At 42.8% G+C, this 17,239-nt stretch overlaps 1 protein-coding gene and 1 long non-coding RNA gene across 3 annotated transcripts in view; both read right to left on the reverse strand.

Annotated features, from left to right (window-relative positions):
- Positions 1-10,678, reverse strand: part of LOC137344748 (uncharacterized) — a 29,278-nt gene extending 18,600 nt beyond the window's left edge. The window contains exon 1 of one of the 2 annotated variants that reach the window (XR_010968455.1): positions 7,340-10,678. This is a non-coding gene — a long non-coding RNA (uncharacterized lncRNA). Of the gene's footprint in view, positions 1-7,298 lie in introns of both variants that reach the window. The other variant, XR_010968454.1, reaches the window with a different exon arrangement.
- Positions 10,679-10,719: 41 nt separating this feature from the next.
- On the reverse strand, positions 10,720-16,395 carry rbm15 (RNA binding motif protein 15). Its single transcript, XM_068007759.1, has one exon. The coding sequence runs from the start codon at positions 16,027-16,029 to the stop codon at positions 13,546-13,548; it is 2,484 nt and encodes an 827-aa protein (XP_067863860.1). The 5' UTR covers positions 16,030-16,395; the 3' UTR covers positions 10,720-13,545.
- Positions 16,396-17,239: the final 844 nt, after the last annotated feature.

Here is a 17,239-nt window from a genome sequence, read left to right on the forward strand (position 1 = left end):
TGGAGGGAGTGCAGCGTAGGTTTACTAGAATGATACCCGGACTTCAAGGGTTAAGTTACGAGGAGAGATTACACAAATTGGGGTTGTATTCTCTGGAGTTTAGAAGGTTAAGGGGTGATCTGATCGAAGTTTAAAAGATATTAAGGGGAAGAGATAGGGTGGATAGAGAGAAACTATTTCTGCTGGTTGGGGATTCTAGGTGTGGGAGGCACAGTCTAAAAATTAGAGCCAGACCTTTCAGGAGCGAGATTAGAAAACATTTCTACACATTTCTACACACAAAGGGTGGTAGAAGTTTGGAACTGTCTTCCGCAAACGGCAATTGATACTAGCTTAATTGCTAAATTTAAATCTGAGATAGATAGCTTTTTGGCAATCAAAGGTATTAAGGGATATGGGCCAAAGGTGGGTATATGGAGTTAGATCACAGATCAGCCATGATCTTATCAAATGGCGGAGCAGGCACGAGGGGCTGAATGGCCTACTCCTGTTCCTATGTTCCTATGGATTGGCAGAAACCTTGCCGAGGGAATCATCAGGCACATATGTTGGCTGTTAAGGAAGCATACAGTATCCTTGGCTTTATAGAAGCATAGAGTACAAAAGCAAGAAACTATAGGCAAAATTTATACAGATAATGCACAAGCCAGATAGCACTAGTCAGTATTGTACAAATGGTCCAGCACATTATTTACTTGACCAATCTTACCTTCCTCCTTAGTCAAAATGTACTTAGTTGTCAAGAATCAGAATAACAGACCTTGCTTCCCCCATAGCCACGCCAGTAATGGCATCACCCAGCACGGTATTAAATCGAACACAGCTGGGGATGTCAAGTTTGATTTCCTACCTGTACCAAGTTAGTTAATGTAAACTCTGTGCCAGTAGTCATTTTACAATTAGCCTTAGCATCCCTAAGTTAGAGAGCATAGAGTACAAAAGCAAGGAAATTATGCTAAACCTTTATAAAACACTGGTTAGGCCTCAGCTGGAGTATTGTGTTCAATTCTGGGCACCACACTTTAGGAAGGATGTGAAGGCCTTAGAGGGGGTGCAGAAGAGATTTACTGGAATGGTACCGGGTTGAGGGTCTTCAGTTATGTGGAAAGACTGGAGAAGCTGGGGTTGTTCTCCTTGGAACAGAGAAGGTTAAGGGGAGATTTGATAGAGGTGTTCAAATTCATGAACGGTTTTGACAGAATAAGTAAGGAGAAACTGTTTTCAGTGGCAGAAGGGTTGGTGACTAGAGGACACAGATTTAAGGTGATTGGTAAAAGAGCCAGAGGCAACGTGAGGAAACATTTTTATGCAGCGAGTTGTGATGATCTGGAATGCGCTGCCTGAAAGGGCGGTGGAACCAGATTAAATAGTAACCTTCAAAATGGAATTGGATAAATACTTAAAGGGAAAACATTTTACAGGGCTAGGGGGAAAAAGACCAGGGAAATGGGACTAATTGGATAGCTGTTTCAAAGAGCCGGCACAGGCACGATGGGCTGAATGACCTCCTCCTGTGCTGTACCTACTACGATAGTGGAAAATTTGTTTGAGATTTTGGCATAGTTGTGGGATTCTTTAGACCCCTCCCCCACACTGTTGTCTAGCCTACAAGTGCTCACTGTCCAGACCCATATGAATCATGCTTACTTGAATCTGGAACCAATGAAACTGCATTCCACCAATAGTCAATGCAGTCAGAAGGTGAGGGGAGAAAAGAAACTTGAAGAAAAATCTGGTAGCCTGCCAGTGGTAGAACATTAGGGATTCTACAGACAAATTAATATTTTGTAAATTAATATTTCCAGTCATTTAATGTCAGAATTATTTCCATATTCAATAGTTAACATACTTTGGTGGCAAAAATATTTGCAGCTTTATATTAAGTAATGTGCTGACCTGCAAATAAGCAGTGAGGCAAATAATCAATGGAAGGACTGCAATACAGCAGGTTAGGAATGGTCAAAGTATAAACAGATATTGGTTTTATTAGGCTGGAGCTGAATAGCAGAGACTGGTTGGATTATAGACAGCAACATCAATGCCTGATCTCAACTAAGATAGCTTGATGGTAAAAGGTTTAATTTTCAGTATATCTGTCTGTAATTACAGATTACAGCAACAGAGTTGTGCTCTCACCTAAAATGGAACACAATAGTCGTTTAGAAAATCTTTCAGACAATTACAGGCACTAAAAGTAACAAAGCTTACTAAACATAAAGCACTTCAACAGCCTCCAGTTTCAACTTTTACAAATAGATTTCTCTAACTTTCTAATGTATGGGGCTAAAGTGGAATAAGTACAGAACCATAAAGCACTGAACACCATTCTTATGTGCACACAACTTCTGATTTGATGTTGACATGTTCCTAAATTAAAAATTAAAATCTTTAACTAAACAGGACCTTTTCTTATAAAATCCCCTGTGGCACCCTTTTTGTACTGATATTCCGAGCACACTTTGCAAAGACTCCGCAGAGTATTACAGAATGTAGTTGCACTACAGAGCAGAAAGTAGATTAAGCAATAATGCTTAAACAGTACTTCCTTGATGAAAATCCCTGCTTCTTCAGAAGGCACTGACTAATGCTGGGGTACAATTCCACCCATGTGGTCCTTCATGTACAAGGCGAGATGGTGAACTTCTGCTAGCCATTCAATTACTGAGCCCAATCTTATCCTCATCCAACATGCATGCATTTCCCAATAGGAACAATGATCAGGAGCAAGAACTCCGACTGATTTTTCCTCTCCCTACCTGGAAGCACCGAGACCAACTGTAGCGCCCCAAGTGAGAGCAGCTAACGGCACAGAGCACAACTCAAATCTGGCACCTTCTGGATGCAGGTATCAGTACTTTACCAGGTCAATAGAATTTCTACCACTCAACTCTCTCACCTCAATTCTTTGCCAGAGTATAATTTCACTGGCACAAGTTGCTATGCAGTTGCTCAATCAAGTAAACATCGTAATTTCTAGACAAAGACAGACCAAGATCCATCTAATTCGCCTTCTACCATCCTTATAGTCACATGATATTCCTCATTTACAAGTCTCAGCAAGCTATTTAACTATGAGGGGCTTCAAGCCCAAACTTCCAGCATCCACAATGTATACTCTCCAGTAAGAGTCACTACGTACATTCCTCTACAGACTCCCAAACATGGGACACCAAATCCAACTGCAACACTCCAAGTGCCATGTCAGTGGAGTTTAGCTAACTCAAAGACTAGCAATTAAACCTGGGGCTTCCCTAGACTGCACCTCTCTGGGCGATTTAAAGAAGAATTTTGATTTTATAAAGCATGGATTTACAAAGTGATGGTGACAGTAGTAGGGAAATGACTTGGAGTTACTGCACCCAGTAAGAGGAGGTGAATGACAAATTGAAACAGCATGGCTTCATGACCATCTTGGCAGGCATTAATTCATCTTTCAGTCACCATCTATTCCAGACCAGTTTTCCTACCTGATTAGATCAGCACTCAATTTATGCAAAAACATCATCTGATGTCCACATACTTAGATTATCCAAGAATCATCACCGAGGAACCCTGGTTGATTTCATCCCCCCCCACCCCACCCATGCCCTTGCCCAGGGCACTGGGGCCAATAATCGTACCCCAACTGCTGCTTTCAGTTATGGTTTTGGTGTCATAGTGCAGTGGAGAATACCACTCCAAGTACAGACTGATGCTGCACATTTCAGCTCAGAATGGGACGCTCCTCGAGGGCTGATCAAACATCCCAAGCAGAAGTATATCAAAAAAAATCTTCCAATGGTGGAGATCTGAAACAAAGACAGAAAATGCTAGAAATAGGCAGATTAGTCAGCAGCTGAAAAACACGGTTATATCTGAAACGCTGGCCTGTATCTCCATCAGAAGCTGACTGGCCTGTCTATTTCCAGGATGTTCTGTTTTTACTCCAGGCAGTAGTACTTCCTGGTTAGTCTCCCATTCTCCCCAGAGAGGCAAGAACATGCAGAGAAAAGTTTAAAACAAAAAGTTAATAGAATTTAGGACAATCATTTCAAAATAAGAGGCTACTTGGTTAAAACAATCAGAACAAATTATTAATATGAAAAGCAAAATACTGCAGAGCTGGAAATCTGAAATAAAAGCAGAAAATGCTGCAACTACTCAGCAAGTCAGGCAGCATCTGTGGAGAAAGAGAGAGGGTTAATGTTTCAGGTTGATGACCTTTGATCAGAACTGGAACAAGTGAAAGATTTAAAAGTTTTTAAGTACAGAGCCAGACAAAGGCTGGGGGGGGGGGGGTGGGGAGGGAAAAAAACAAAAGGAAAGGTCTGTGATAGAATGGAGGGCTGGAGTGATTAAATGGCAAAAAGGGATGATGATGCAAGGAAAGGAGGGTGGTAAATGGGACAGGTAAGGAAACAAAAATGGATCTAGAGGAGCTGTAAATGGTAACATCAGAACCATTATCAGCACCTGCTGACCAAAAAAAATGGGAGCAGTGGTTATGATCTGAAGTTACTGAAATCAGTGTTGAGTCCGGAAGGTTGTCCTAAAGAAAAGATGAAGTGAAGTGCTGTTCCTAGTGCTTCACTGGAATAATGTAAGAGGCCGAGGACAGTGGGGTCAGAGTGGGACAGAGACGGCAAGCGACCGGAAGCTCAGGGTCACGCTTGCGGACTGAGCGGAGGTGTTCAGCAAAGCGATCACCCAATCTGCGTTTGGTCTGACCAATATAGAAGAGGCCGCATTGTGAGCAGCGAATACAGTATACTAAATTGAAAGTAGTACAAGTAAATCACTATTTCACCTGGAAGTGTTTGGGACTCTGGACAGTAGGGAAGAGTTAAAAGGGCAGATATTGCATCTCCTGCGCTCACATGGGAAGGTGCCGTGGGAAGGAGACTGGGTGTTAGAAGAGTGGACCAGGGTGTCACGGAGGGAATGGTCCCTTCCGAATGCTGGGAGGGGAAGTGAGGGGGAAAACAAGGTGTTTGGTGGTGGTGGAAATGGCGAAGGATGATACGTTGAATGTGGAGGCTGGTGGGGCGGAAGATAAGAACAAGAGGGACTCTGTTATGGAGGGGAAGGGGTGAGGGTAGATGTGCAGGAAATGGGACAGTCACACTCGAGGGCCTGGTAAACGACTGAATGAGCTGGGGTTCGAGGGCCAGACTGCCAGGACTGGGGGTGAGGAGGGCGTTCATGCAGCCCAGGGCCTCAGCTTTGGTCTATACCATAAAATATTAGCCTATTTCTCCTCCCCAATTTTTTTGCTAAAACATTTCATTGCTGAAATTTGTCCCCAGTATCACGCACATTCAGGCAGGGAGTAGGACAGTTAAAAGCAAAGTAAGTCTTCCTGGGAGGAGCCCAAACAGCGTGCCTCAGCCTGAACCTCATGATCGTACTGCATTCTGCAACCTCATGGTGCTTACAGCCTTTGAGTGAGATTGGCAATTTTATGCCCGCCCCCACACCAAATTCCAGACCTTTTCCAGCTTCCAATGTTAAAACACTGATGCTGGCCTCGATCATAAAACAGAATTCAAGAAATGATGTACGATAGATGTAACAGCTATCGTGGGGGGAGGGGCGACCAGAACTGGCTTAGAGTCATTAACAAGCTTGACGGTACAAGGGAACTGAATAAACACTGGTATCGGGCTTCTGCAATCATGCTGTTTTAAACATGCACATTAAATGATCAGGGTCAGATACCATTCCAAGCCAGCTCCCCATTATCACCAGCACTCACCACTTAAAAAACAAAGGCAGCCAACAGAAATAGAAAAATGTAGGAGCTTTTGCAACCTTTTTTAATGATTTATAAAAAAAGGTTATAATGATAAGATTTTATCGTTAATAAAGGGTGGAGGTCCAATACTTCAGTCTCTGTGGGTCACATATTTATGTACCATCGGGCCTCGAAGGTACAGATAAAGTTTAAATCCATGCTCCCATTGATTTGTATATATCTGAAGTTGCTAATGGCCAAAGTGATTTAGGATTTAACCACCCCAAAGGAAGCTACAGTAGAGGACAACCCTTTCCAAAGCTCCAGGCCCAGAAGATACAAACATGACAAACCAGAAAATGAGAAGTGTACGTACAAATGGGAGTGAATGAGCCGGAGTTCAAGGGCCAGACTGCCAGGACTGGGAATGTGGAGGAGGTGCATGCAGCCCAGGGCCTCAGCTTTAGTCTATACCATAAAATCAACAAAATAGTATTTCACACAAAGTGTAATCAATACAACGTTTAACCATTACAATTTAAAGTACTGCAAGAACCAATCCAAAAGCCTCTCCCGTCTATCTGCCCTGTATAGTACTCTCATAAAACCAGCGTAATATTTTCATTGAAAAAAAAGCACAAAATTGGATAGGACAACAATGGATCGGACGATGCAAGCATGAAACAAATATACAAAATCTGGAGGAAGATCATCCCCAAACATCTGAAAACAGGAAGAAATCTAACACATTGTGTAACTGCAGAATGGGGAGATGTCTGTTTTTCAAATGCATTTAATTTTTTTTTTAAAAAAGAGAAAAATGAAACTCGTGAACGCTGAAAACACACGACTGACCAATCCACATCTGGAGAGAAAAAGATGAGTTAATGTTTTAGGTGGGACGCTCACCCAAAACATAGTCTTTCCAGTAGTTTCTATTTTAAAAAGTTTGAGCTTTGGAGTATTAAGGTGAACAACGTTAGCCACTCATAGTTTTCAGATAGTATTATAGCTATGTAAATGCTAATAAACATAAATAGTATAATACTCATCTGTTATAGGGTGCTCTACAAATAGAATGGTGCATGCCAGTCTAAAAAAGGTCCATATGGAGATGGGCTTGGAAATGCTAGACAATAGGAGTTTGAGAGTGAATAGTTTTAGTCTTTCGATTTCCAAACATGCATTCCCCCCACCACCATTGCTCCTTTACATGACCCTCAACTTTACACGCAAGATGCAACTTGCAACTGCAAAATATCCTGAGGGGGCCACAGCCAGCAAACACCACAGTCAACTGAAATTACATAGATGGACCATGTTGGACACCAAAGAATCGACAAGCAACTTTTTAAAAAATGTACATTACTAAAAAAAAACCTTCTGATTGACATCTCCACAAGTACTAGGCACAGGACTGTCAGCAGTTTCTACAAAACATAAAAACTACTAAAAGATTCATGTCTTTTTGCTTCCCAGAGGCAGTTTGCGCCAAAGCAACTTAAGACTTAAAACAGTCAGAAAGTTAATATCCTAACTGTACAATTACTGTTCAATATTTTAAATCCTACTTCAAAAACCTTACCTGGGTGCAAACACATTAAAATTTTAATCAAGTGTAAACACCTTTGTAGACAGCAAATCCAGTGTCCAATGGTGATAATCTGTTGTCTTGCAAACGCTGTAGTGCAGGAGTGCTTTTCTCCCCCATCCTTTACAAAGTATTTAGCACAGCAGCCGCAAGGGAAACTCAGACCAGACGTCTTCTGTTAGTTAACAGTGCAAGCTTATCAGCTAGTTACTGGGCAATTCTATTCATTTTATAAAATATCTTTATAAAAGAGGTCTCCTAGGCCAAAACACTTGAGTCGAAAGCTCACTGTGATGAGTTGAGAGGCAATACAGGTGTGAGTGAGTTTGGGTACCTAAGAAGGACATGCACATCCATGGGGTGTGAAACTGTTACAAGCCACAAGGTATCCATCAAATAAGGCACCGGTAACATAGTAAAGAAAGTGTATTTAAACCAACTGCTAGCCCTGACGAAATATCAGGTGTATAGTACCTTTTCTTCCTCTCCAACTTAAGCACTCAAATGGCACGCTTTTAAAGCTCCAGGATATGGGAGCACTGCCTCACAATTCTAGGCAACGCTCGAGAAAAGCTGAATTTTTATTTTGGGGAGGCACGGAACGCCTTGATTTTTTGGTTTGGTCATGGGTAGCAAGATCGAGACTTATTTTCAAAGATTCACATTCTTCAAACACTTCATAGATCTGTCGGGTCAAAAATAAATCAAAACTTTTTTTTTAAAAAACTTTTTCGAGCAATTCTGGATCTTCGCATAAACAGCACCAAGATGATCAGCCAACGGTCAATTCTCAAACATTTCAGAATGGGGAAACTCCCCCCCATTTCGTTTCTTGCAGGCCACTGTTAACGCTTCCTCCTCAAATAACGGGGCTTCCGAAACAAAAAGCCTCAAGTGTACACAAGGGGTCATTTTTTTGCTTCATTCACCAAACTTACTCCAAGGCAGATTATTTTTTTTTCCTCAAAAGAAAACACATTTTATTGATTTTGGTTGACAACATAATCAGCTCAACGCACGTGTGTCTGTGAAAGCCAGTATTCAGCTGGTTGAGCCCGAATAGCTTTTCCATTTTCCCCCAGAAATCAGCTATAAACAGCACACAGTGGCAGATCATTTTTCCCCTCAAAACACAGGACCTGGTTTCACATTAGAAGATACAGGAACTTTTTATATATTTTTTTTCAAGCTGCCATTCCAGCTCTTTAAAAACAAACAACAGAAATCTTTTCCCCCTGCAAAAGGCCATTTTACTTCACACAAAACATTGTCTTCGGTTCTCACTAAATTCCAGCGGAAAGTCTCTTCCTCAGCTTTGCCATTCAAATATTCTCACTTGGGTTTTGCAGGAAAGAAATATCAAATTAGACACAAAAAAATACATGCAACAGCAGTTTCTTCTATAGAACTAACAAGAATACAGTAATTTTACACATAGCCTCAAAAAAAAATTCAGCACTAAAGAATTCAGTTGGCATGCTACTGAACAACTGCTTCTTGCTCAGGCACCAATAAGACCCTAGGTTTCTAAAACAAATTTTTGATGCAGAGTTGTCAAAGACACTGTAAAAGCTGATATTTTTTCCAAGATAAAAGTCCTATGTTAAATAGTCCCTAAGCAAGGCTATCAGATGCATGTCTGAAGATTAAGATCCTTTGCAGCTCTTCTTAATCCTCATTTACAGTGGAACTCTAACACTCTGGTTCATTTAGTTTGAAAAATTTGGACCATTTCTTCTCGTGGGATGGGCATACCTGCGCCAAAATGATTACGTGCTTGGGCTGCTGAGGATTGGCGGGGGGGGGGCGGAAGGGGAAGAAAATAGCATGTAGGACATTCGAAGCAATATGGGCATTTTAACATTAACAACGGTGTACAGAACCTGCCCTGTATAGGTCTCCACAGGCTCACATCCCAGGCAAATCAGAACCCACTCCTACATCCTACTGGCCCTCCAACCAACTCCAGAGAGCAGCAGCACACTGACCAGAAAATAAAATGGAGACTGCCTCTCATAGATCACCAGTCTCTGCTTGAATACTACTCTCAAACAGATGCTCCACTGTGCAGTGGTACCATGTAGAACTGCATAGTGTTCCCAATCTCAGCAGGAGAGGGGGGAAAAGTTATAAAACAAAAGACAAAAATATTAGTCATCCTTGGCCTTTCTTGAGCCTCCCTGCAGTTGGCTGCAGTGGCAACTACCCAATCCTGGGGATGAGTTGCCTGCTTTCTTGCCTTCACAGTCACAGACTGGTTGAGTGGAGGATAGTTCTAGGAAAGACAAGGCGAGGACAGTAGGAACAATACCTTAACTTTAAAACTAGACCTACAAATTGGATTCTGACTTTTATCTTTCACAGCTGTTGTAGAAGATACTAGTGTAAGTGCTCTAAAACACCACCCTGTAACTTCACAGGGAAAAAATAAAATCACAGAATCCTTACACTGAAAACAGAAGCTCTATGGTCAGAACAAACGCTGTGACTGTTGCTTTAATGCTATGTGATGTTGAGAAAGCCAACACCCACACACCCTTCTGTAGCTATACAGGACATTAACTCTTTTCTGTCCAATGTTTAAGTTATCACTACTGTATTGTAATATTGAAGTTAATCTAAATTATAAAGACAACTGCAGTTTTTGTACACCTGGTCCTTGAGACAACACACCAACTGTTCAGGCATGTGCGCCCGATTGATATGCCACACATTCTACACTCCATCTCAGTTCCCTAAAACTCTAAGATTGTGGTTAAACCAAAAACACTGGTGCCATTTTTCAAGTTTGCATTTCACCACTTAAAATTATTCAAAATAATACAGTGCACACGGACTTCAATAGATTTACATTCCTTTCTCTTCAAATTATTAAAAAAATTCCATGCCAATTTGATGATTAGACCAACAAGGCTCTGTAGTTTAGATGTGGGTACACTGCTTTTGTTTTGTGCATCTTTCCTATTTGACCCAAAATCCCAAAGGCAGTGAAAGTACTCATTTTGTTTTTAGCATGCATATGTACAGCTTCGTACACACACACACACTTAATCAGTAAAAAATGTTGTCACCGCCCAGTGTCAAAATTTGATATAGCTATATTAATATTTGTATTTTCTTAACGTCATTAGCTCTGGTGACCATTAGCAAAGGCAAGTTATAGTGGAATGCGGATGAAATGTTCCGCTGGATCAGTACATTCCAATGCCAACACTGCTGTATTCTAGTGTGCAGGAAGCCTTTTTTTTAAAAAAAAAAGTGTCTCCTCAAGCACTTCCAGATGTGTACACAGACACAAGGGGTACACAGCAAGTACATTTTGGAACACTCTGCCCCAAATTTTCTCCCCTCTCCTAAATGCTCACATTCACAAGTGCCACTGGCACCCTCCCTCCCTCCCTCCCTCCCTCCCAAGTGGCTATTTTCCCCATTTGTGTCCATAGATAGTGATTGGTAGCAGTTTCCAGAGGGATGACAATCTGGTCCGATTTTCTACTCACCAGACAGCTGCACAAGCACCATTTGCCAGCAGGAGTCCCACAGCACAGTGAGAGTTCCTTCACCACAAAGACTGCAGCGGTTCAAGGCAGCGGCTCACCACCATCTTCTCAAAGGGCAAGTAGGGATAGGCAATAAATGCCAGCGATGCCCATATCCAGAGAAAGAATTTTAAAAAGTCATAAGAGGCAGCTAATTTTTATTCTCCCTAAGCACAGGGGCATCAAGGCCAATTATGGCCCCCAACCAGTGTCTGGGCACGATGAGTTAAATCAGCAAAGGCTGTGCTACAGCAGACAGTCTTTACCACTGGGGAGACAGATTCTTGTAGTTTGCATCATGCTGGCAGGCAGGAAAGTTTTCTCTTTTAAAAAAAAGTGGCAGTGTCCAGCCCAGTGAACTTGAGCACTGCAAACTCCTCAAACAAAAAACACTACAGGACTACAATTTAATCTTGTAAAAAAAAATTATGCAATCTTTGCAAGCAAGTACTGACCATCAGTGCCCCAAATTTCCAGAAACAGTTCGAGGGAGCTGGGGGTGGGAGAAGTACTTTCATCCAGTAGAAAAGCAAAAACAGAAAAACTGACAACACACAGGCCAGTCAGCATCTGTGGCAGCTTTAAACAGTGACTGTCTGTTCTCTGTACAGACACCGACTGACCTGCTGAGTGTGTACATCCTTTTCTGATTTTGTTCAGCTTTCCAGCATTTTGCTTGTTATTTGTTTATGTAATACAGTCAGTGTGCACTTACATATTTTAAATGTTTTTTCAATGAAAAAACAATTTTTCTTTGTACCATATTTAACATGCCTGTGTACTTGTTCAAACAGCATCTCCCATTATTGCAAGATCATTGCAAATCAGGTAGTTGCCCACTTTGCAGTGATATATTGAACAGCTGTTACTACAGTGAGTGTTAACGCAATCAGATGTTTAGAGTTTCTCGCTGTATTAGGAGAAATTAGAATGAGCTCAAACTGTACATTTTGAAAGTAGTATTAAAAAAAGCAAATATGAACCCTTCATGCAAATTTCACTTGAAACTCATTTCCCCTCCTCCGATGAAGAACAGTACTGTTTACAGGCTCCACTGAACACTTCTGTCCTAGGGCCAGCTCCAGTTTGTTTTTCACTCCCTTCTCCAAATAACTTCATCCAATTAAGGTATTGCCAAATTAAATCTGGCCAGATCATTTCATAAGCACTCAAGGGAGGGGTTTCTTGCTCCACTGGAAAACATCTTCCTAACATGGCTACCCAGCTACTGTAACCACTATTGCTGCAATGGGCATTACACAATTACACAGTACAACTGGCCTTTTATTGATGCCAATTTCTGTTCACCTTGCCCCCTAAAAAGGTGCCGACTGTTTCAATGGGCCAGTCATTCTTTTACACCTCACCCAGTGGTCATTTTTCATGCGAGTCTCAACAGGCTATTTAACTACAGAGGACAACACAGCCGAGCTTGACCCCGTCTCTGCACTTTCCAGAAATGGGCCTAGATAACGACCATGGATTTTCCCCAAACCATTGCTGTGCTCTTGTCTCCTCTCGCCCTCACAGCTGACGAGCTAGCTTTCTAAAGAACAAGTACACAGGCACCTTTACAGACATTCATATCAGCCCTTTTCAATCTAGGATTCTTGACACACATAATCCAGCTTTGCTCTGTTGCATGGCCTATAAGTTGACTTTACTGCCTAGATCAGTGGTTCTAAAAGCTGAAGCCATTCTCTTTGGATGTGTTAAACATTAAATCAATCAATTTTGTAGCTTTTGGACTAAGACCCAAAATGATTAAAAAAGTTTTCTGAACCATCAGGCAGGAAAGACAAAGTATTACCTTACTCTATTTCAACTTTAGAGTTAGTTTGAGGATTACTGGTGCCAAAGGTATTAAGTGCAAAAAAACAAAACAACTGCCTACAACTCTTACAGCACATTACATCAAACAGTTTGCAAGGTGTCTGTACTCCAATATCCATTACCTTATTTACAAAACTAGAAAACAAATTGATTTTGAACAATTGTTTTGCCCTTCAATAAAGATCTCTCTAACTTTAAAGGAATACGATCCTTTGGACTCTCTTTCCAATAATGAAATCTGCTTGAAGAAAAAAAAACAACTACTGGCCTCTAGCACCTACAGGTATGCACTACCTTAAACAATGCAGGAAGCAGTCAAGCTTTGTACAATTCATGGTTTATGCTCAATAGTGACACTGTGCTTGTGTATTTAAATATAGTACGGGATACTTTTTGAAGGGGGTCGAAGAAAAACACAGCACGGCAAAAGAACCCCATATATTAGTGATACAAGAGTATCCTTTTGACTGGGGACAGGAAGACAAGGGTAAAAGGAGAAGGGAAATAATTAAAAAAAAACTTTAAAATAAACATGTGGGGCCAAGCCCAAAAAGGTGTTAGTGAGCACATACCCAGATTAACAGAATTTTGACTGAATTTGGTGTTAGAGAGGGCACTAGCTGGGAGGGTAGGAGCCTTCACATGACTACCAATAGGTAGCACTTTACTATTAGCTGGCAGAAGATCTACTTTTACAAGAGGCAAGGCATGTCTGCTGAGCTTTATTGCCATTTGGGCAAGTAGAAAGGAAGGGCTTCTAGTACATTATGTGGTTAAAATGTCTGACAGTTTGGTGAATTTTGCCTTCTTTGTATCCCATACACATCACAATACACAACAGTATCACAGCCGACAGTACAATCTCAACTTTAAGCTGTACCACGTACAATTATTATAACTAGACAGTCTTCTTCAGATTTGGCCAGGGCTCGAGCAGAGGTTTCCAGATACTGTTGAGAAAAATCACATGGAGGAAAAGCATGAAGCACACCAGTGTTATCCTTCTCTTTGCTTCCTCCAACAGGCAGGCTGATTACACCAGCGGCCTGCTTTTGTTTTAGATAGGACACCAAGTTCCTCAGTGGTCTCTGTGGTGAAGTAGCTTGCTCTATAGCAGAGGACATCCCTTCCACATTTTCCACGCTGTTCAATGCTGGTACGGCCAACAGGACACAATAGCCATTCGAGCCCGAAGCCTTGATGCGCCTCGTCACCTCATCCAGTTTAGGCTGATCTAGTCGTAAGCGCTGAGTGATTTTTAACTGTGCTACTTTTCCACCAGTTGAGACGTCCACTAATAAGTTGGTTGCAATGGTCAGGTCTCCTTCAAGGAAGTGCATGTTCGTGGAGAAAGAACTATTTTTTAGAACCAGCATTCCATGCCAAGCCACATTCAACTTGCGTTCATATTCCTGGAAGCTGTCAGATGCTTTGGCATTGGAGGAGTCAGATTTTGATTTGCTCCTCATGGGGCTTGCACATTCTGTAGTTCTATGTTTGCGGTCTTTATCCTTTTCCATTAAGTTTATAGTTTTGATCTCGTGCTTACCACAAGAAACTTTTTCTGTGCTGTTACGGCGATCCCTGTTGGGGGAGTACCGCTCATTCTTAGCATCGCGGTCCGAGTCGCTGTGGCGCCCACCATCACGACTGCTATTACCCGGGCTGCGGTCTGGCGAAATGCAACGCCGTTTTCTGGACCGGTCATTACTGGGTGAACAATCAGAGGGGCGTGCATCTGGAGGGCCTCTCCTTTTTCTTCTTTGGTCCCAATTTTGTAAAATATGGTCTCGCCCACGTTCAAGAGACCAGCTATCCCTGACTTCACGATCGAGATGATCAAATGGTTCGAGGCTATTTCTGTTTCTTTCCCGGACAGAAAGGACGTGCCAATCGTTGGCTGGGAAAAGTTCCCTTTCTCTATAATGCATTGGGGGAGAATTCCTTTCCCTGCCCCTCAGACACTCCACACCACGGGGAAGAAGCCCATCTCCAATCAAATCAAAATGAGGCAGAGGCAAAGCTTGTAGATATTGTTGCGGATACCTGTGCTCTGTATCCGCAAAGTCAACTCTTAGTCGCCGATCTGGTCCACCCAAGGGAAAGCCACGCATCTGAGTACAAGCAGCTTGTGCGGCGTCCAAGCTTTCATACTGAATGTAAGCCCAATTGTCTCCCTTTCTGTAGTCAATAGACCTTATGGTCCCAAAGCGGTCAAATTCCCTTGCAAGACCAGCTACAGGTACCCAGGCACCCAATCCCCCAACCCACAAACGAGTGGTGGGGGTTGCTTTCCCATAGCCAATCTTGATAGGATTTCTCCCGATCACTTTGCCAGACATTGCAATCTTAGCTCTATGTGCCATGTCCAAGTTTTCAAATTTCAGGAAGCCATACGAATTTCCTTGGCCACGAGGTGGACGTTTGATATCCACCTCCAAGATAACTCCAAACCTTTCAAATGCAAGCAAAAGGTCATTTTGTGAAACTGAAGGATCCAAGTTACCAATGAACAACGTCCTATTAGCTCTCTTGTCATCTTCTGGTAAGATTTCATCTTCCCTGAATGTAGTTCTGTCAAGTGTGTAAGCAGCACGGCCCCGGCATTCGTAAAAGGCATAATCCCGCTCTCTTTCCAAATCTCTCTGAGGAGGCGGAGGTGGAGGAGGTGGCGGTGGTATTTGACGTCCCAAAGAACTACGTTGCTGAGCTCGGTGTTCTCTGTAACCAAGTCCTGCAGGGGACAGAGACCTCTGCCTGTGACGGTTTCCCTGGACACTTGGTGCAGAATACCCATCCAGTTCAGGAGAGTAACTTCTTCCTTTCGGAGGAGGATAAACCGTTTCGATTTTCAGAGGGCGATCATGCAGTACCAGCCTGCCTTTGGCATGCCTGGCAGCCTTAGCATCCTCAGAGTGCCTGAAATTCACCAAGGCCACTCTTTCATCCCCATCCCTAGATATTTTCACACTAACATCCCCAAATTTCTTAAATTCATGGAACAGTCCATCTTCAATGGCACCGTCACTCAACTGGGAACCCAAATTGCTGATTTTCAGAGTTTTGTATTCACCAGGTTGCCTATCATTCCTACTAGTCCTTGAGGAAGCAGAAGAAAGACTTAAGTTATTAGCAGTCCGGTTGGGAGGATAAACATCATAATCTCTGTTATTGGTCCTTTTGCCACTGATATTGCGAGTCCTCTTGGCATTCCCATGGTTTTTGTTATTCCTGTTGATACTGTTGTGATTATTCCCCATTTTCCTTTGCTGTTGGGTTTGCTGATGGTGGCCTCCTCTTCTTTCTTCCCCACGTTTACCACCAGCTTTGGGGGACACGTCCTTCTCCTTCATATTCTTTCACTATCACAATTATTAATCCAGGTTATGTTGAAAGATTAGGTAATTCTCTTTAAAATTAAAAAATTAAAAATAATCGGATCGTGCAGCTTTCAGCCTCTTGTGGGGGATTCGTCCCTTCTTCACTGACGCTCCTTCATTTCCTTTTCGCGGCTTTGCAGAGACAATCAAAACAATACGCGCTTTTTTATCGATACTTTACCTCGTCGAATTCACGGATTTGTCGATTAATTTGCTTCTTTCGCGATTTTTAATCGATTTTTTTCCCACTTGTTTCCGGAGCTTGTCACAAACGCCGAGAAACCTCTCGCCTCATCGACGCCATTTTGTACTAAGTCCCGCCCAGTTCCCCTGCGTCGATTGGTCGGTCTCTTCGGATCCCACCCTCTGATTGGTGGGCGGAGACGTCAATCAGCCGACACCACGGTGACGACCTGATAAATCTTTGGGAATTTCTTTTTTTTTAAATATCAGATGGAAATAAATGCATTTTATTGCAGCAAAATCCAACCTGCGGCATTTCCAAATTCTATAGCTTAGATTTGTTGATCTTTTTGGCTCAGTTGTCCGTGCACTTTGCTCTGATTGGGCCCAGTTTTTTTTTCAAAAAGTACGGCCTGTCATTGGCCAGTCGGTGTTTATCAAAGTTTATTTTAATTAAAATATCGGGAAGATTCAATGATTTTGATGCGAAGAATCGGAACAAAAAGTTACATCAAAAACTCAGCGCACTTTAGACCGAACGCGTGTTAAAATTCAAACGGACGAACAGATCGCCCCGCCTCTTTCCTCCGCTCTTATTGGCTCTAGCCAAATGCTCTATCGTCTAATTGGCTACTTCCTCTGTCAAACAAAAGATTGCCCCGCCCCCTCATAGTCTTATAGCCCAGAAGGCCTCTCGGCCCATCGAGCCTGTGCTGGCCCACTGATAGTGCAATGCAGCTATTCCTGCTCCCCCGCCCTCCAACATAGCAATCCAGCGAGTTCCATCCCCCGCCCCCCGACAGAGCTCTCCGATCAGCCCCGCTCCCCCGCCCCCCGACAGAGCTCTCCGATCAGCCCCGCTCCCCCGCCCCCCGACAGAGCTCTCCGATCAGCCCCACTCCCCGACAGAGCTCTCCGATCAGCCCCGCTCCCCGACAGAGCTCTCCGATCAGCCCCGCCCCCCGACAGAGCTCTCCGATCAGCCCCGCTCCCCCGCCCC

The sequence above is a fragment of the Heptranchias perlo genome, chromosome 27 (genome assembly GCF_035084215.1).
Source record: "Heptranchias perlo isolate sHepPer1 chromosome 27, sHepPer1.hap1, whole genome shotgun sequence".
NCBI classification, from domain to species: domain Eukaryota; kingdom Metazoa; phylum Chordata; class Chondrichthyes; order Hexanchiformes; family Hexanchidae; genus Heptranchias; species Heptranchias perlo.